This window comes from Myotis daubentonii, chromosome 7 (assembly GCF_963259705.1).
Source record: "Myotis daubentonii chromosome 7, mMyoDau2.1, whole genome shotgun sequence".
Classification (NCBI taxonomy): domain Eukaryota; kingdom Metazoa; phylum Chordata; class Mammalia; order Chiroptera; family Vespertilionidae; genus Myotis; species Myotis daubentonii.
In genome coordinates this window covers 28241821-28263159 of record NC_081846.1, presented here as the reverse complement: position 1 = coordinate 28263159, position 21339 = coordinate 28241821, and the positions used below count along the sequence as shown (strand labels likewise).

Sequence of the window (21339 nt, the reverse complement as noted above, 5' to 3'; positions counted from 1 at the left end):
CTGCTATATGTCCTAGCCGGTTTGGTTCAGTGGATAGAGCGTCGGCCTGAGGACTGAAAGGTCCTGGGTTCGATTCTGGTCAAGGACACATGCCCAGGTTGCGGGCTCGATCCCCAGTAGGGAGCGTGCAGGAGGCAGCTGATCTATGATTCTTTCATCATGAATGTTTCTATCTCTCTCTCCCTCTCCCTTCCTCTCTGAAATCAATAAAAAAAATATTTTAAAAAATAAAACTGCAATAACTATGTAAGGTACCAGGTGGGTACTTGAATTATGGGGGAATCACTTTGTAATGTGTATGGTTGCTGTACACCTGAAACCGATACAAAATAGTACTGAAAGTAGGCTGCAATTAGGGGGAGAAAGAAAAAGAGGGTGGAAGGAGGAGGGAGGGCCGAGGCTGGGTGTGGGGTGGGTGGGTAAGGCTAACACATCTTGTAATTTACAACAGATCCTTGCTGTCCTGACACTGCTCCCTGGACGTGCTATGTGTCAACTTGGCTGAAGCGAAAGTCGTGCTTTGGACTTGGGAAGTCACTGACTAGGCCTCCTCCCTCTGTCTCTGTCTTCTGGCGGTTTAGGTTGTGGGTGGGGTGGGGCATGATATTGCCAAGATCCAGGAGGAGCAGATGGTGAGGACCAGGTGAGGAGGCACAGGAGGCTGCAGGAGGCCTGCGCTTCCCGCCTCCCCCCACCCCGCCCTGCCCATGGCCACCGGGCCCTGCCTGGAAGCACGGTTTGGACTCCTCCCGAGGAAAGAGCAGCCTGTGCTGTCACATCTTCATGCCTTTGTAGTGTCCCTGGGGCCACAGACATGGGGGGCTGCATGCCTGCTCCCATCCACACTGCACGGAGTCTCCAAACAAGAACACAGGGACTGTGACCAGACAGTACGGCTATGCCAGTGGGAACAGGAGGACGGACTATTTTAAACTGGGACACCAGTGGTCTGCCCCCTTGCATTTTGTCTGTTGCTCAGACTAGATTCATAATACAAGACCCGCGGAAGTTTCTATAAGCGTCACCATAACTTACTGTGCAGTACACCAGGCAGTACTGAGGGAGGGGAATGGAAATGAGTGTGGACATTCTCAGCTGATGGCTTCTCCAGGTTTCTTCTTTACGCAGAAGTAGCTGCATTCCCGTGCCCTCTGCACAAGACTGTGACAGTGTCTGCTCCCAAGCAGACTTCCCTGCTCCACACCTGACTGCCCTCTCGTTGGGGGGCTGCACTACGGTTTCTGGGATGTAGGTAGGACAGCCTGGCTTCCAGCGGCCGAGGGGGAGTGAGAAGGGTCAGGAGCATCGGGAAGTGGCCTTACCACCCTGGGAGGCCAGCAAGGTGTTCTTGAGTGAGGGCCTCAGGGCATTGGCTCCAGGGGCTGCACCGTGGTCCTACAAAAAGGGCTTCTCTTTCTTCTCTGTGATCGTCTGGGCACCACACTCACCCTTGGGAGACTCCATAAAAGTTCAGATCTGAACATTATATGTTAGAAACAGAGCTGCTGACGAAGGGAAGGACTAGCTCATGGCTTTAAACATAATGTCCTGGCCACCACCAAGAGACCCGATCCTCCCAGGCCTTCAACGCAGTCCCTGCGTGAGTCAGAGCAGCTGGTGTCCATGTGGCCCTCTGAGCGGAGAGTCTGGGCCTCCCCAGCCACAGAGCACAGCCTGGAAGAGACGCCCGGCCTGCAATCAGGGGCAGCAGCAGCAGCAGGACACCCAGGATAGGCCGGGCTCCTTACAGGCGAGACCTCCAGTTCTCCCATCGTACCCTCAGCTCCAGATGGGTCATCCCCTCTCAGCTGCAGGCAGGCAGGCCTCCACTCTGCCCCCAGGATGGGCACCAGAAACCAGGGAGTATCCTGGTGCCTGGAGAGCCCTAAGCAAATCACCGCCAGGTGAAACTCCTGTTTATCTTTCAGCCAACTGGAAAAATCAAATAGCCGCTTTTGTGCATCTTTGTTTCATGCACAAAAGACCCAACAGAAGTTCCCACCTGGACACTCAGGACTCAGAAAAGCAACACATACACCACTGTGAGGCCAAGTCCCTGCTCAGCTTAGCCATAGCCCTGTGCCGAGCACGGATGCACCCGTGGCAGGGTACCCCAGTCCAATGTGAAGTCCAGGAAAATTTGGTGGAACGTCTGTATGTTCTCAAACTCTAGTTCTACTGAGTGACGATGCACCTGGTTTGACAATCCGTAGTTAACTGGAAGGCTCATCTTCGTCCTACTGACAGCTGGCATTTCGGTGCGTGCTTCCTGTGTGTCGGGTGTGGGGTTAGGCACTCGCTGGGCACCGGCTGACGCACTTCCCGAACAATTAGGGACAAGAGCCAGTCTTCCTTACCAGGAACAGCCTGGGGGAGAGCATGGCTAATTTTCTCGTTGTCATCTCTCCAGCCTCTTCTTTGTGTTGGTTTACAACTTGTAATTTCTCATTCCACTGAATTTTCTGAGATTGTTTTTAATTTTTAGCAACTTGCCGCCTCTCCCCTCTTTCCTTAATTAAGCAACCAATATTAATTGAAAACAGTTATTGTGTGTCAGGCCAGACTGAGGGGATATAAGGACGGGTAAGGCACAGTTTCTTCTCTTGAAAAGCTTGCTGAAGCCTAAGATGAATATAAATCTGTGGTTTAAATGAGTGCATATATTCACACCCATGAGACCAGTGCAATGAGACTAGTATTAAATGTTGGCAGAATTTCTAAAGTGAGCTAGGCCTTGGAGATGACCTAGACAGCCCTTGTCTTACAGATGCCGAGACAGATTCAGGCAAGTCAAGGAATTTACCCCGGTCCCTCGGCAGCTGTGTTCACTTTGGAACTGGACTCTCTCTCTCACTCCCTGACACGGTGATGTGCCTGAGATTCGGAACATGGAACAAGGTTTCAAGCAAAAGGGGTCCCTGCCATGGCCCAGCGGCCTCAGGCATCGTCAGCCTGGCATCCAGGTACCCTGAGAGCCGTGGCTCTGCTTTGAAGCCAGGCCACACTTACTCAAATGTGCACTGGTGCGCGGTTAACCTGCCATCAAAGAAGTCTGTGTGCCTCAGCTGACTTCTCTTCCCATCTGGCCCAAGAGTGCGCAAGTGGCCCAGCTGATTTCAGACCAAATTTCAGACCTGTATTTGATGGCAAATTATGCTCAGAATGTTGAGTGTGGCACTGAAGGGTCAGAGTCCTAATACATGATTAGACTGTCACACCCAGGGCTGTGTAAGAGGAATCCTGGGTGAGAAACACTGGTGGTCTGTCAGGGCCTATGAAATGGGGCACGGAATCCAGACTGAGGCAAGGCTGGGGGCAGCGCAGGCCTCCTCCCCCAGCTCCCGGGGCCATCATAGGAGAGGCAGCCATTCTGCTACCAACTGGTCCACGGGAACAGAGGGGGGCTCTCAGGAGAGCGGAGCCAGGAGGATACTCAGCCAGAATGACAGCTTTAGGATGGATACACTCATTTGTTGGCCTTGGAGTTGTTCTAAGGCTCAATGCAAGGGAGACAGGATCAACTGTAGCTTTGTCAGTGATGGGGCAGGTCCATGCTCCTCCCATTTGGTCATCATTCCTTTACACAATGATAGCAGGGATAATAAGAGCCCTGGCATTTCCAAGGATGACAGTCTCTAGAACTGCTAGACTTGTCGGTCTGTTAACCTTCTTCTCTAAAACAAAAATACCTCAAATATGAAGTATCAGAGAAGTCCTTGCTGAAAGCTGGGCAGGCAAGGAGAGTGAGTTTGAGAGATTGCATCAAGGAACTGTTTTCTCAAATACTCCTAAGGCAACAGAGCTTTACTCTAAACAAATACCAGTCTTCGAGTTGGGTAAACGGCAAAGCATGAGGAAGCAGAGTGGAAAAGGGAACATAAAAATACAACCTTCCCAATTTCCTTAGATGAGCAGGCCAGGCATCTCCCCTGGCACCCACTTCATGGCACCAACATCTCCAGCACAAGACACCATCTCACAGTTCCTTAATGATACCAGGCAAGTCTTGTTCTTTCTTTGGAGAGAATGAATTTTGGAATTCATTCAATTAAATGGTCTAGATGAGAGATGAATTTAGAAAAAGATCATTTAAGGAATATGTGTGTGTGTGTGTGTGTGTGTGTGTGATATATGTGTGTGTGTGTGTGTGTGTGTGTGTGTAAATACTGACTGCGAGTGAGTCCCTCCCTGGGTTGAAGTCCCGAGGGCACAAAACAAACTCAGGAAAGGCTCAGCATCTCTCTATTTGAAGTGCAGGGAATTTATAAAAGAAATGCAGAAAAAATAGTATAGCCGTGAAGAAACTGATGTTTCACATGCCCAGTTTTATGCTATAGGCTTCCCCCCAACTTTGTAAGCAGAAAGATTCAATGTTATTAATATACAAAGCTACTCATGCATACACATATAATCCTACCCCCCCAAAAAAAATGAAAAATATAAACCCAAGCCATTTCAAACATACTTCAAGAAAGGCACCCCAAGGAGCACAATCTTGACCAGTGTATGAACAGAGAGACCTCTGGACTCCAGGGATGTCTGTCCTGGCCACTGTGGTATCCCCGGTCCGGAGGGCAAATATATATTTGGTGAATGACTGAATCCCTAGAAATGTTCATGGATGGAGGACGAGTCCCACCATTGCCATCTCCTGCCCTGACCCAGAAACTCAGCCCATCAAGCAGCACTGCAGGCTGTGAGCTTGGCCAGGTCTGCCTGGGAGGCATTCAGTGGAGTCTGTTACTGCCTCTCAGGTCGGGGGTCCAGGTGAGCCTGGAGGAGCAACACTCCCAAGATCATTTCCATATGAAGAGTGTGCACCCCTTTCCTAGAGGTGAAATCAGGCTGAGGAAGAAAAGGATAGCTCTTCCCTTTAGAAAACCCTTCTCTCTCCTCTCCCCTCCCCTCCACTTCCCTCTTCTCCTCTCCTCCCCTCCCCTCCCCTCCCCTCCTCTCCTCTCCTCTAGTCCCTTAGTATTTCCTTCTTTCCCAAGATAGGTGTGAGGGACACAAGACTGAGAGCAAACAAGAGGCTTTATTGCTGTAGGAACAGTGCTCAGGGGCTATGGGTTTCTTAAAGACGCTGAAAATGTTTGAGACCCCAAGACCGTGGTTGGCAAACTGCGGCTCATGAGCCACACGTGGCTCTTTGGCCCCTTGAGTGTGGCTCTTCCTAAGCCTTAGGAGTACCCTAATTAAGTTAATAACAATGTACCTACCTATATAGCTTAAGTTTAAAAAATTTAGCTCTCAAAAGAAATTTCAATCGTTGTACTGTTGATATTTGGCTCTGTTGACTAATGAGTTTGCCGACCACTGCCCCAAGATAACTAATTTGCTCCTAAGTGGAAAGGAAACTATAAAACGGAAAATGTTTTTCATTAAATGTCTAGGAAATGTACTATATCAACCATTTTTAACTCAACTCATGTGTATGGTGTATCATATATATTCATTTCCTTTAATATATATTTGCATGCTAAGGACGGGACTGCATATGTTTAGATGGGGGGTAGGGCTTCCAAAGTAAACGCCCATACAGGTCCTCAGATGTCCCCGTTGGATGGATAGGACATGCCGCTCTCCTGGAACTGACAGCCTAGTGGAGACAGGCACACACACGAACAGCCACAACATCCTGAAATAACTAGGAGAGCAAACTCTAATGAAAAAAACAACCAACCGAAAACAAGAAACCATAGTCTTCAGGACTATTTTGAGGACCAAATTTTTTTTTTTTTTAAAAAAAGAGAAAGTGTTTCATAAGCTCAAATAGATGAGAAGCAAAAGTGTTAACCTCTTAAATCTTTGTTCCTCCAGGTGGTAAATGTCTCTTCCTATGTTTGAGGCTACACCTGCTGCCTACATAGGGCCCGGTGCTCTGAGCGGATGAACATTGACCGCACCCTGAAAGCAAGGCTGCTCTGGTGCCTTCTGTAGCCAACAGACGCTCCCAATGGATAGACACACATCAACCAGGGGGCTTCGTGTACGATAAAACATGGTCCATATCATGCTATTCCAGAGAGGCAGAGATTTAAAATAAAAGCCATTTTAGTAAAAAATAAAACCATTTTTCAATTAGCTTCAGTCCTGAGCAGACAGCATCTATTTGCCCTAATTATGAGAAGCTGTAGATTGCTCCCAAATTAAATGTTACTTCCCTCTTTTGTGGGCATTTTACGAAACACCTTAATTCTCCCAGCAGGCAATGCTCATAGGGAAAAGGGAAAACAACTTAGTTTGGAAAGGGAATCACATGGCAGAGCACAGAATTATATCCCAGGGGGCGATTTGGCCCTGCTTTTCTCCTTTATCTCTTTTCTCTATTCTTCTTCATAGGCACCCTCTTGGGCTCAGGATTCAGCATGAAAAGCTGAAGAAGGACAAATTATAAACTCCTGCAAATAGAAACTGGCTGCTTCAAATGGGTTAGACTACACCCTCCTCTGGCTTCAAGATTTCCTTCATGTCTCACCGCAGGATGTATGCTAAGATGATATACAGGGCGTTTAAGTAAAACAAGACAACACACCAGGAAAAATTTAGCATTGTGAAGAAGGAAAGTCTCCTAAAATACTTCACCATGACTTCAAAATGAAGTCACTTTTACAAAATAACAGTCTGGTGACTTGGGCATAACTGACTCGGGACATATGGATTAAATTTCCTTCAAAAGTCATGTGGCTTTAGAGAAGAGGCAAAACTTGCTTGGCAACACGAGCTGGGTTAGCAGAGCTCAGCTCGCAAACAAAAAGAGAAAAGAAGTTTGTCAATTGCACTGAGGTCGGCATCCCTTTTCTGGCACTTCCTTCGGTGACTGAGTCAACTCAACTGGTTACAGCGGCCCTTACCTAAGAAACTTGGAACCATTTTCTTGGAAATGGCTTAACTCTCCTTTCCTATTTAGGCAATGAATTCAATCAGCATACGATAAATGACTCTTCCCTCACCCCCAACACCCAAGCGTCAAACATAGAGGACTGCTTCTGTAAGAAATGTGGAGCGCCTTGGGCCCTTGGCTACTGCAATCTTTGTGACAGCTGAGGACAGCTGCATGTGTAGGGACGTTTTCATTTCCTTTTCATCCATTTGGAACTGACTTTACAAGAATACTACCATTTTTCCAAATTAAAGATGCAAATTTTAGACAAAGCCCACAACAATCAAGCTGCTTTACCTACCTGGCCTTTTTTGTGTATGGGCTGTTTGTTTTTTTCATCACACAAAATGCACCCACGGACGCCACCACCACTGCCATTGCTATAAAACACTTGAGCATTTACTGTGTTTACTGCTTCCCAGATGTACCCTCAACATCAACTCATTTCAGCAGTCTGGGTTTCAACAGGCCCTGCAGGTGATTCTGCTGCACACGGAAGAGAATGTTTCCGTGTGTTGAGAGCGGGCCCCAACCTCAGAGTTCCTGATTTAGTGAGTCTGTGATGGGGTCTGAGAATCTGCTTTTCTAACAAGTTCCCAGATGATGCTCTGAGGCTGGTCTGGAATCACTTTGAGAACCTGATGTAGAAGGAGGACCACCTTTTTGCAAGGTGCCCCCAAATCTCTGACAGTGAATTCCATAAATGAAATTATTATAAGTATTTTCTGAAGATATCCTAAAGGTACCCTAAGCACACGAAAATCTATCTAGCTGTTTTCTCATGATCCAGTAACACACAGAGCCTGGCTCACAGAAGGGCTGCTAAAGGGTTTGTTCAATGCAGAGAAATTTGTATCCATTAGCCCAGATAAACCATCTAAAGTTAAAAACTCTTATCCCGCCCCCAACTTTCTGCTGCTGATGGCTTTTTGGCATTCAGGATAACCTATTAGATTTCCAATTTTCTGACCCATAATTCTGCAACTTGTTTTAGGAGAAGTCACTATTGGAATAATTTTTTACTCTGTATCTTGATAATTGTTAATCCTTGATCAGAGATAGGTATAGCAGGCCTCCCCAGGGGGCACTGGGAAATGTCTACGGGAGAGCTGTAGGCTGTCACAATGACAGGTGCCCTATGTGTTCCAGCTCTTGTACCTCTCCATCTTCATCTCCTGCGTCCAGTCATGAATGGCCATGATTCAGACTACTGGGCATGGAGAGAAGTGGAAGGGTTTGAGACATTTTTTGAGTTAGCATCCAGAGGACCTGGTGATTGACAACATCTAGGAGGTAACACTTGCTGAGGAACAAGTTGGGGAGGTAGAAAGGTATTACAAATTCAGTTTTGTGCACGTTGCATTTGAGATGCCTTTGAGCAGGTTTCAGTATAATTTCAGAAGCTCAAAAAGAGATCTGGGATGAGGAGATACATTTGGAAGGTGCTGGAATATAAATAGTAACTAAAGCCTCGGGAGAAGAACAGAGGACCTAGAATGAAGTCACCAGGAAAGTCGAGGACAGGTGAGGTCAACATTTATAACGGGCTCAGTCTGCTCTGCTGGGCCAGGATCTCTAATCAGGGTCAGCTGCCAGATGCAGGGTCTGAGAATCCTGGTGGCTGGGTTCACCCCAGTCCGAGGTTTTTCCAGGTAGGTGGAAGGACATGGAAAGTATTTGTAAAATAGTAACTGAAACAGAAGACTAGAGATCTAAGCAGGGTAGGAAGGAAAGACAAGAAGGGAAGGAATTAATTAACTTAAAAAAAGGGGCAAAGAGCACCTGGAACTGAGTACTCAAAACTTAAAGGTCACTGAAAAGTGGTCAAAAACCTTAAATATTAAATCCATGAATGTCAAGAGCCCATGCATCCAACATGAGGAGCAAAGGGGTTTTAGATACAGCTACTCCACAGTTAATTAATTCCTTCCTTCTACTCTACTTTTTATCAACAAGGACCCCCTGGGACACTGAAAGGCAAGAGGAAGGTATAGGCACACCTTGCTTTACTGTGCTTCACTTCATTGTGCCTCACAGGTGTTGCATTTTTACAAATTGAAGGCGAGACTCACCAAGCAAAAGGATCAGAACTTGCTTTATTGCAATAGAATCGAATCAAACCTGCAATACCTCCAAGGTCTGCCTATACTGCGATTCAAGAAATATCGTTACAAATCTGGATTTTGTGCCACTAAATTACTTCTAAATGATGTGCTTTATTGATTTGGCTAAAGCTGAATTAATGTGTCTACATATGTTTTACCTGATTCTTTTCTTATCTAAAGTTACTCTCTAGCACAGTGGTTCTCAACCAGGGTTGGTTCTGTCCCCCAGGGGATGACTGGCAATGTCTGGAGATATCTGGCTGTCACTCCCACGGGAAGGGTGCACTAGCGGCTAGTGGGCGGAGGCCAGATGCTACTCAACACCTAGCAGTGCACAGCGCAGCCCCACCCACCTCACCAAGGCATGACCCAGCCCAACATGTCAATAATGCTAAGATTGAAAAACTCGGCTACAGAACCAAGGGCCCTGAAAAAGTGGGCTATTTATATCAGAGAGAAGAAGGTCAAACTGGGATCAAAGTAACAAACAAGCTTCACATTTTCTTCCTTTTTTTTTTTAAATCCTCACTTGAGGATATCTTTTCATTGTTTTTTAGGAAGAGTGGAAGAGAGAAGGAAAGACAGAGAGAAACATAGATGTGAGAGAAACACATCAACTGGTTGCCTCTTGCATGAGCCCCGACCAGGACCCGGACTGGGGAGGAGCCTGCAACCAGAATAGAACTTGGAACCCTTTAGTCCGCAGGCTGACACTATTCACGGAGCCAAATTGGCTAGGGCCAAGCTTCCCATTTTCTATGCCATGCACATACCAATAGCCTGAATAAAATTATGTTAGCTTTCGGAAAGGGGTAAAAATAAGTGCACAAAAAGGTGTAAGGTTTAGATATCTAAGAAAGCACACGGACAGGCTGACTTCTTCCCCCCGCCCTCCCTCCTTCCTCCCCTGGTTTTCCTGTTCTTTTGTTTATTTCTCTCCAGAAAGCTGTTTGTTCTTCACCAGTTCCTGCACTCTGGAAAATTAAGTTCCAATGAGAAATTAATTTTGACAAAGTTTCCTTACCAGCAGTAAATGTGAAGGCCTGAAAAATTCAGGAAGATGGCCTTTTGCTCACATACAGACATGATGAAAGACTAGACTGTGATTAACTTCTAAGCAGAGTAACATAATTAGTGGATTTATGAATGGGTCTTCCTTTCACAGTTCCACTGTCAGGACTAATTACTTCTATTAATTAGAACTGTCAACACATGAATATGCTTGTTGAAGCTGCTTCCTATGGTAAAACATGGGACTTGTAAATATCAAGATGCTTGAAAAGAGTGATGGAGAAGCACTGACTGCACAGTGAGCCTCGGGCTGACTGTGACTAGATCCCTGGTTAATGAATTTGCTATCTGTTCTTCCTTGTGTAGGCATTCGTCTTGGGTGAGCCTTTGGAAGAAATACCCAGTACATCACTACTTCGGAGGAACTGCAGAAAGGATAAGAAAAAAATCCTGAAAGTTACTGGAAGACTGGAAAGAGCAGCCAGATGGTTGGGGTGAGCAGGAAAGAGTTCCTGTCTCTCTTTTGATTATACTGAGCTCTACCATAAAAGAAGTTTTAAGAACTGCTTAAGTGACGGGGGAAAGACTGCCGGGGGATTAAGAAGCAGAGTGGGAATGCCAGTTTTAACTCCATGTGACCCTGGGTAAGTGGAAAAGTCCTTCAGCCTATCTGTGCCTGGTTTCCACACCTGAAAAAGGGATTCCAAAAACGGGATAGCAATAGAACTTGCAAACGGTGTGGTGAGCCTTAGATACAAGTTCTTATGAGAACTAAAGGGAAAAATTCATGAAATGTACTTGCTATGCCTGGTACATAAAAAAGGATTGCTAAATGTTGGTGATTAAGTATTTATTTATACTTTTATTCTCTTTTCTTTCTTTCTTTTTTTTTTTTTTAGAAATCTCTGAAATTGATTAAAATGGATGTAAAAAGGAAAATTTTAGTCAGTGACCTAGGTATGTGGAGACAGAGAACATAGGAGAGAGAGAAAGGGAAATGAAGAGGCGAGAAGAGGAACTGATTCACGTGCCTTCTCTGTGCCAGGTGTCTTTCAGCTCCTGCCTCAGGTGGCCATCATTGCAGCCCCATGGGGAAGGTGTCATTCTCTAGTCACAAAGTCCCCACACACCCCTAGTTACCTTGTCCACTGGTGAAGGAAACCCAGCTTGGACACCAGCTGGGCTTTGCCGTGGTGAGGTGTGAAAGCAAGGCTTCGAAGTCTTCATCGCACACTGACGGGCACAGGGTCTAAGCCCTTCTACCTACTTATTTTTTCTTTTCCATTTACATATATTTAAAAACACAGTAATGAGACTTTTGATAGGCATCTGCTGTTCTGGCCAGCTAGCTAAACTTCTTCTGATAACTACCGTACAATGACTACCATAAAACAATTTTTAAATCAAGGTCATTTAATCAAGCCATTTCAATCTTAATCCCCTTAAGTACCAACTTGGCAACAGTCCAAAAAAGACAGAATTACTCTCGTTCTATGTTTCAGTTTACAAGGTCCTTCTGGACTCATATTTCTGAAGCATGAAGATGGCCCGTCTCACGGGTTCTGCAGGGAACAGAGGCCAGGAGTGCAGAGCATCTGCTGAGGTCCCTCCCAATGCAAAGATCAAACATTCCTGAACACAGCAACAGGTCAATAGTAGAACTGAGAGCCACTGAAAATCCATTTCTGCATAAAATTATAAAACTAAACAACTAATAAAATATGAGAAGTCGATGACCCCAATTTTGTCTTGAAAATCAAGCAACACCTTACAGATTCATCAGGTCAAAATTCCTTACAAATTCATCCGGTCAAAAGTTTACAACATCAAAACAATCTAAAATAATAATAGAGGGATATGCAAATTAGCCAGGATACTGTAATGTCACCACCAATCTACAAGCGGTGGAGAGCTACAGGAGGGTGGGGCAGCGAGCGACGAGCAGTGGAGAGCTACCAGTGGTGGGTGGGGTGGCCAGCTGAGGCAAGCAGCCGTGAGCTACTCACTAGTCAATCCATAAAAAGAAAATCTAGCTGGAGGATGTTCTGGATCCTTTCACAAGAAAGTTCAGTTAAAAATACAAGGTGACAGAAAATCTACCGGAGTTCATAAAGACACAGTAGAAAGCAAGCCAGTTCAAGTTGATCACTAGAACCCATGAAAACCTGTTAACATGTATCTTCTCACCTCGACTCTAGTTGCCACCGAATACAGCCATATCTAGTTTTATTGCCCTTTGCTTTATTGAACTCACAGGTGTTCTGTTTTTTTACAAAGGGAAGGTAAGGCCCTCTGCCAGCTAAAAGATTACCACTAGCTTTGTTGCGATACTCACCTGCAACTTCTCTGATAGACGCCTGTACTCCTCAAAGCGAAAGTAGGTACTGAAGGATCCTGCTGACCACCCTCTAAGGTAGTGTGGAATCTTCAGCAATGGTCAGTATAGGCATTATCTCTCTTTGAAAAATTCAGCTTATTTTTTGATTGCGTATTTTGCATGAAACAGAACTGGGGTGATATGTAGAATAGCTCTAAATGGGAGTGTAATGACGCAGAACCTAGGACAAGCTCAGGGACGAGATTTCATATTCCCTGGACTTTAACGGGTACCTACTAAGGGCCTTGAAAACACTCCATTATTAAGTCTGCAGTAGAAATTCCCACAGGAAGCTTAAAGGTGACCAGGAAGACATTAATAACCTCTACTTGAATAACTCAACTTGAAATCTCTTTATGACTATCTTACAGAAAGCTAATTCACAAAAATTTCTAATTTCATTTCAATAGGAATGAGTATGAATCTAAAAAGAGCTTAATATTAGTAAATTATTAAAATCATTTATAATAGAACACTAAAATAGTATTATTAACTATATATTAATTAAACAATGATGATGATAATGACCTTACAAATACAATAGAAAGGCCAAATAATGGAATGGTTAAGCCCATAGAGCAGCCGTGGGCAAACTACGGTCCGTGGGCCGCATCCGGCCCGTTTGAAATGAATAAAACTAAAAAAAAAAAGACCGTACCCTTTTATGTAATGATGTTTACTTTGAATTTATATTAGTTCACACAAACACTCCATCCATGCTTTTGTTCCGGCCCTCCGGTCCAGTTTAAGAACCCATTGTGGCCCTCGAGTCAAAAAGTTTGCCCACCCCTGCCATAGACTCTGGAACCAAGACCACTCCCATCTCAACTCTATCACTTACTGGCTATGGGACCTCAGCTAGCAGTCCTGTGGTCTAGCCTCCTCTTTTCTGAAATGGGTGAATAGTAAAACTCACCCCATTGGTTGTTGTTGGAGGAAGTGAACACATATACACATACACACTCATGTGCACACATGTAAACATGCATACATAAGCATACAGAGGTCATTTACAACAGTGCCTGGTGTGCTGACTCACACTTTATCTCTCCCCCTGCAACACACCCTCACCCAGAGCAGCGTGATCTTAAAATCCACATCTGATCTTCTTGCTCCCTGCTTAAAATTCTCAAAGCTTCCACTGTCCCCAGGGTCAAGTAAAAAACCTTTAGACACAGCATACTGGGCCTTTCACAGCTTGATTCCCAGCCATCTTGCCTTTTAGACCCACACACGGAAAAATGTATTGCAGACACAATGAATTTAACTCCTCCAGTAGCCATCCCCTCATCCTGGGGCCCTGATCCATTTTCCCTGCTCACCTCACTCCTCGGTTCACACTCTTCACTAGCTTCTGATCACATCCAAGGGAAAGCCAAAACCCTTAAATGGGTCATGGCCTGAAACCCACTAACTCAAATTTAGGATCAGTTCCCACATTGCCCAAACTTAGATACTATACCTTCATTCAGAGGGGAAAGAATGCTCACAGCCTGAACATTTTGTCCACCAGTGTTTAAGACAATTAAGGCTACAGCAGATGTCCTGACGTCATGGCAGTCACTGGGGGAAAATCCGTGTTTAGAGTAAATGGCCTCCTGTTTATACACCTCCCTCTTCTGTTTGCTGTAGGAGCAATTTTAATTTATTTTCATGTTAAGCAATTGTTTGTCTATTCATGTAACTGTAGAGAGCAGAGAAAGACCCACTTTTCAGAAAACACAGGCCTGGGTATTTTTAAGGACAGTGCTCATTTGATCTCATTATTCTGCCAGTTAATTGACAGGAAAGAACGTCCTAATTGCTCATTAACTCTGAAGACGTCCCTGGCCTGGTGTCAAGGTCTGGGCTGTCTCACTGCTGCTGCTCGAGGGGGACAAAGCACGGGGCCCACCCAGCTGAAAGACGGCACACGTTTTGATTTGGGGTTTGAACAATCCCATCCATAGTACGGTAGAGTTTGGTGGTGAGTTATTTTCTCTTTGGGCTAATAAGATGAGCCACACTGCTGATTAAACATTTTCTGGGGCTGTATGGTTTTTCAGCCACTGCTTATGGAAATCATTCTCGGCTAGACTGTAACCTGCCAGAAAGGCAACTGATTTTAAAGGCAGGTCAAGAAAGGCATTCTGTGGTGCCACCCAGCCCTGTGCCTGCAGGACTGTGATGAGCGAAAGTATAACAAACAAGCCATCACCACAGGCCCCGTTCAACGAATGCCCAGCCCCTTCCTCACAGCACACAACGAACCCCAGCATTCCACTAACTGGCTCTGCCCACGGACCAGGAGGCCCTGTCTACATGGGTCTGTGATAGATAAAACACCAAACTGCTAATAGCAAATCATTAGGGTCACCCGGGGGTAGGAAATGTTACATAAGCTGACACGTGCCATAGTGTCAAACTTAAGTTCAGAATGGGCTTCGCTGGACCTGAGCTAAGTGAGCCACCTCACCTCCACATGTCCCCCCCAAAAGCAGCCTGTGCACGGTGGTGGAGTACTTGGGGTTTAAAATCTGTCTTTGTCACAGCTCAGTGTGCCAAAAGGGGGCTCCGCTAACCCCAGGGACCAGGGACGCTGCTTACTTAAAGTGATAATGCAGAAGCAGGTGTCCTCTACAGATACACTTCTAGAAGACACTTATTAAACACTGAGCTCCCTTAATGTTGATGGGTGTGCTACTTTTTATTTCAGCATCACCCTCGTCAAAAGCAAACTGTTTCCTTTCCGTCTCACTGAGCTGAAAATGAAAAACGACTGGGCTTTGGGCTGTTTCGGTTGGTTTGTACAGCATCCTGAATGCAGCAATTCAAGAGTCATCCCACCCTGTTTTCTAGCAACACATCTGTATTTTGCAATACAGAAATGCTCTTCCACCGAAAGTGTGCCAGACGCCTCCTTTCCGTGGGTCCCAGACCTCCGAGTTCCAACCACCACACACAACCTTTCATCGAGATGAAAGGGGACAGATCTGAAAGGACTGTACTGGATAAACCGCCCAGAGCTTTAAATCCTGTACACAGTAAGGTAAATAGAGCTGCCTGGTACCGTGGCTCCTAAATGGTGTGCTAAAGCAGCCTCAGGCTAGGACAGGATCGTGTGTTCCGAAACCCTTGAGAAAGAAGTCACGGCAGTGGCCAAGGAGAGCTGGCCCCTCACAACAGGGGCAGTTGGCCTTCTTGCCTGAAATGTGGGGGCAACTTTAGCCTGGAAGGTTTCCCGTAGAGATGAGAAGGGAACGAAGGGAATAAGCACAAAGAAAAGGGGAGACAGGATCTGGAGAGAGGCTAGTCCAGACACTCAGCTCTGCTCACCATTCTGATTGTCCATACGCAGCCTGCAGAGGCTGGAGGTGGATGCACTGAGGTACGGCTTTCAGTGCGTTTCTCCACTGATGCCTTAAATGGGATGGGATTGTGAATCAGGGAAGAGCAAGGCTAATATTGAATATGTTTAGCAGTGCACAGGTTTATTTTAATTTTTTTTTTATAAAGGCTCTACATGATTTTGCAGAAATCTTAGAAAATGGAGTAAAGCCAAAACAAGAAAATAAAAGTCACCGTAATCTTATTCCAGGGAAGTAAGGATGACTGGCATTGTTAAATATTATCCCGACATTTTTACAGCACAGTTACTTGGTCTTACAAAAAAAAAAATGAGTTTGTGAGTAGGAATACTGCTGCAGCCTGCCTCTCATCTGGCACACTCTGAACTCGCCTCTCTTTTTAATGGCTGAGTATTATTCTATATCATGATTTATTTAATCGGTCTCCTATCACAGCACGCTGAGGCCATTTCCAGTTTTCCTAAAGTGTATGCTTACAATATAATTTTAATCAGCTTAATGTGTATACTAGTCTCACTAACTGCCCAATTCTGGTCCTTTGTTAAAACAGAACCAGCTTTAAATAACACAAACATGACACAGGAAGATCTCTGGCCTCTGACTGAGACTCATACATATTATGCATGACTCTCACATCTGACTCTCTGTAAGGAAGTACAACAGAATTAGAAATAGCTTTGAATCCCTGGAGGACTGCCATGTGATGAAACTAGACCACTCTGAAAGCTATTGTGGTTCTATAATGAATGGAAACCAACATATGACTCTTGATTTTTCTCACCAGCAACACAACACAACGAAATGGATAAGACAACGTGTGCAAGTCTGGGGGAGACTGCTTGAAGAGGCAGAGCAGACAACAGTGAGAAGTCTCATGTGAGTAATTCCCATTAGCAGGTAGCTGGGGCCATGGCTAATAACTCAACGGAGTCATGTGTAATAACTCAACAGAAAATTCTGATGTCTTAAGGCACACTTAATGTGAGTAAATTTGTTCTTATTTTTGTTATGAATTATTTATTTTCTAAAACTATTGAAGAATAATTGAGTCCTATTTAAATTAGCAATGCAAATATCCTTAATTGAAATGTGTCCATAGTAAAGCAATATTTTAAAACTCATATGCTAAAATTTTTGGTAGAAATAAGTAACAGCCCAGTAGGTTACTTAGAATTGTCCATAGTAAACATTTTTTTGGTGGGGAGGGAGGGTCTATCCTATGAGATATCTGCAATTTCCCTATACAAACTATTTTTAATTCCTGCCAGAAATGTTTACTTAAAAAAAAAAAAGGAATTTAGCCAGTCCTATATCCAAGAGAAGAAAACAGTGAGGAAAATGCCACTGCTAATCTATAACAATACAGTCTTTCACATTTAGCTGAGACTTATAGTGGCTCCACCTACCTGAATGTCAGTTTCCCAAATTCAGGAAGATGCCAGGAAAATAGGCAAGTATGACCTTTTCTGGTGTTAATCACTTAAGGGTGAGGAACCTTTTTTTCTGCCAAGGGCCATTTGAACACTTATAACGTCATTCCTGGGCCATATAAAATTATCAGCTTAAAAGTTAGCCTGCTGTATTTGGTCAGACATTTAATGAACTCACCCCTAATGCCTTGGCAGGGCCAGACCGAATGATTTCTCAGGCCTGATATGGACCAAGGGCCAGAGGTTCCCCACCCCTGACTTAGAACATGACCCTGGGCAAGTCACTTAATTTCTCTGTACCTCTGTTTCACAATGTGAAATAAAAACGATAATCACAAATGCTTATTCTGCAGGATTCTGTGTGGGTATGTGAGCTTTCCTCATACAGTACAGTAACCAACAGGAAAGAGGCACTTTATGCTCAATGAGCTAGAAAACATTTCTCCAAAACATGCAGTGTTTTTTTCTGGTGCCTGTATTACAGGTTGCTGCAAGGGTGCACCTCAAATGTTATGTGATTCTTCTCTGTGTGGTGGGATTATGAATTATTTTTTGTCTTCTTTTTGTTGATGTGCATTTTCCATGGTGAATATGGACATTTTAAGGGGTTCAGAATAGGCGTCCCCAATAATTATTACCAAAAATAACATTTTATGTCCCATCTATAGGGAAGGACAAATCTAATTACTGAACATTTGCTCTTCTTATCGTCCTGCTATGACCTTCCTCCCTCTGAAGCCCCAGGCGCCTTCCCTCATTGTGGCTCAGATTGCCATATAAACTTCATTTTCCCTTTCTGTCTCTGCGCCTCTCATGCATGCGGGTGTCTGACTCTCTCATGTACATGAGGTTCTCATACAAACGTATGTAATTAAATTTCTTTTTTGTTTGTTTGCTTTTGTTAATCTGTCTCATTTTGATTTAATTATTAGACCAGCCAGAGGACCTAGAAGGATAAAGACACCGCCTTCCCCTCCAAATTACTTTTAAAACCAGAACAACAAATGCTACCCAAATCTAAAAGACCATAATAGATGAGCTCCGGCAACCATCCTTACCTGTCTCAGGCTCTCAGCACAGTACACCTCAGAACATCTACAATTCAGATAGGATTTCTGGAAAAGGAGTTGAGAGCTGTCCATTCCCATGGAAAAACAAAAGCAGAACCACACAGAAATCACAGCACACACCTAGCAGGTGTTAACACATACATCAGCACCCTCTCTCACAAGACTGAAGCTCAGGCCACTGAGGTGCCCTCCTTTTCTCTGTGGGCCACACCATGAATGACTAAAAGAACATGGACATAATTTATTCCATTTTCTCAAAAGTTTCTACACAATAATAAAGAAACAAGACAAATGCTGCTTTTAGATACCTTGGTGCAGCTTCAGTAGAAAGAAAATGTACAACTTAGTTGAAATAAATTGTCTTTTTTACTTAAAATGTATCTCAGTCGTTCCCACGCACACGCTACCTGTAAACAGGATTCAAAGGTATCGTCAAATGATCTGTTAATAACAAAAGAACTAGATGTTAATTTGAAACCTAAATACTTTTTTCCAGTACGGCTTCCTGGTAATTTTACATCTCAGGACTGTGACACTAGGCTGCAACCAGTTCCAGTCTGCTGCCGCCAAGACCGCTGCGGTTTACTCCCCCACGGCGCCCACATGGCTCACCGGTGTCCCCGACTGTACAGTGTGGGGAGGGGATGACAGCTGCTTGATCCACACGGTCGAGTGCGACTGGGCCATTTGCCTTTCAGAAGAGTCTAGGACTAGAAGCAGAGTTACTCCACGTGTTGGCAAGCAGTTCCAGCTGTAACCAGCACACATGTGCTGGGCTGGCAGACAGAAGCTGAAAAGGACACAGCTTTGTACCCAGCCACCAGCTGAACTTGGTGGCAGGCTATTAAAAAAAAAAAGGGCACAAATTATACATGGAAGGATGGAGTGGGGTGGGGGTGCAGTAAATGCAATGAGCTAGTGTTCCTAGCTGGCATCTGCCTTTTGACTCAAAGAGATGGCCCTTTTCCAAAACTGTTCTATTATTGTGGTATCAGCTGCCTCTTGGACTGGTTTATAAAAGCTGAAACTGCCAACAAAATGAGACAAGATTTTACTAAGAGTAGTAATGTGCGAGCCCCTTGAAATAAGAGGGGTCTCACTATTTCTTCTGCAGAGGCTACCTTGGTACTATGAGTCCCAGCATGAGCCCTAGGATGCATATAATCAGAAATATGACAGCAGCCAGTCTGAGGTTACAAAGGTGCTGCTTTGATTCTTTAATTTACTCTTCTAATATATTTAACTGAAGAACAGTTTGAACCTAATTGGTTCTGGATGTTTCTTGCTAAACTGGCATTCTACAAAATGAATTCTGCTAGTTGGCCCTTTCAAATCTCAGTATTGTTGGTTGACTATTACACTAACTTCTTATTGTAAAAACTTGGAATCAAAGACAAAAAAGTAAGCATTTACCCAGCCTTTTTTAAAAGGACTACAGATTCTACCTACATCATGGGGGAGAGATCTTTATAAAATAAACAAACAACAACAACAACAACAACAAAAAACCCTAGTAAATTACTGTACTAGGAATGATAGATTCAAGACCTGGTGAAGAATAAGGGCTGCTCCCAGCTTCCCCTGGGGATGGAGAAAGCTGAAAAAACATCACTTCCATCCTCCTAATAAACATAAAGGCTGGACATTCTGAAAATGACTAACTTTTCCTGAACCCATCAGATAGCTGAGACATGGGGCACCCAACTAAACAGAAGTCTAAAACGGTAGAGGGGCACTTGCTTACCTAGAAGACACTGCTGGCACTAACAAGATGTTAGCCCAAACTGTTAACAAATCGCTCAAGTGTGAGCTAGCAAGAGAACAGGATCTATTCACAGACTATGTAACACAGAATATATTGGTAGCTGCAATATAAAGGAATTCACAGGGTCCTCACCTAAGAGATGGGGAAGAGTCCAGAGAAACTCTTCATGGGGAGAGAACTCAGCCACTGCAGGAAAGGTTTATATCCGGGGCGACCTAGATCCTTCTCCAGTCCTCCTTACTGCACAGAATCCTTAAATGCCTGGAGAAAGGCTAAACAAAACAAAACACCATCTCTATAGCTAGGGAGGGTCAGGAACACTGAGAAGGCTACACCTCCAAACCAGAGACAGTTACTGACTCAGACCAAGACTTAATGTTGAATCACTGTGTTCTTTCACCTGAAACATGATATTGTATGCCAACTATAATTCAATGTTTTTAAACATAGCTTATTCTATATAGAAAGAGAACATCAATATTGGATGGCGGGGGGATGACAGCATACCTCCAACTTGCCTACCACCACCAGACTAAAAAGCAGTCAGAGTGTACCCCTGGGCAACAAGAGTGGACAGAGAAGCTGGCCAAGTTCTGGTGCGAAGGAAAGACATGGAAGTGAAGTGCAAGTAGACACTCGGGTAAATCAGCCCTCACCCCAAACAAGATCACACTAGAGGAGCTGGAAACCTTGGTGCACTGAGGGCACCCAGAGCAGCAATATGTGTTCAGTATCACTCCAGGGAATTCTGTGCAAGTAAAAATACAGTATTCAACAGAACAAGTAGACAGGCAATCAGTAGGATACAGAAGACCTGAGCAACTCCATCAACTGAGTTAATTTTATTACCACTTGTAGAACCCGTCGCCCAGCTAGAGCAGAACACACGTTCTTTTCGGGTGCATACAGCATTGACGCCAGGAGGGACCATAAAATATCACAGTCAGGTGATACTCCTCCTGGGGTACAAACCTGCTTCAACTTTGAAAATCAAAATAATTTCGTATGTCAACAGGCCAAAGAAGAAAAAGTATATGATAATCTCAAAAAATATAGAACCTTTCTACAAGCACTTTTATAATGTATCATAGTTCTCTGTCCACAAAAAGAAAGAGATTGTTAGGTATACACTTAAGAAAATATATAAAGGACAACATGCTCAAAATGCAGTGGTATGAAAATATGATTACAACATAATATTGAATGAAAAAAAGTAAGGTACAAAATAGTTTGTACTATATGGTCAGAATTTTATAAAATAAACTCAAACCAAATATTTTGCCACAGAGAAAAGGACTAAAATATAATACAGGTCTTTCAAAAATGCCTCCTTGATGTCTCATTCTTAACA

General features: G+C 44.3%; 1 protein-coding gene across 2 annotated transcripts in view; it reads right to left on the bottom strand.

Moving 5' to 3' along the window:
- The window catches only part of RHBDD1 (rhomboid domain containing 1), a 103418-nt gene that overhangs the window by 14461 nt on the left and 67618 nt on the right, over positions 1-21339 (bottom strand). Inside the window, exon 6 of one of the 2 annotated variants that reach the window (XM_059703353.1) lies at positions 3247-3577. The exons of the other annotated variant lie outside the window; for it this stretch is intronic. Within the exon in view, the coding sequence (XP_059559336.1) occupies positions 3498-3577 (80 nt within the window). The 3' untranslated portion in view covers positions 3247-3497. Of the gene's footprint in view, positions 1-3246; positions 3578-21339 lie in introns of those variants that run through there. 2 annotated transcript variants of the gene reach the window in all.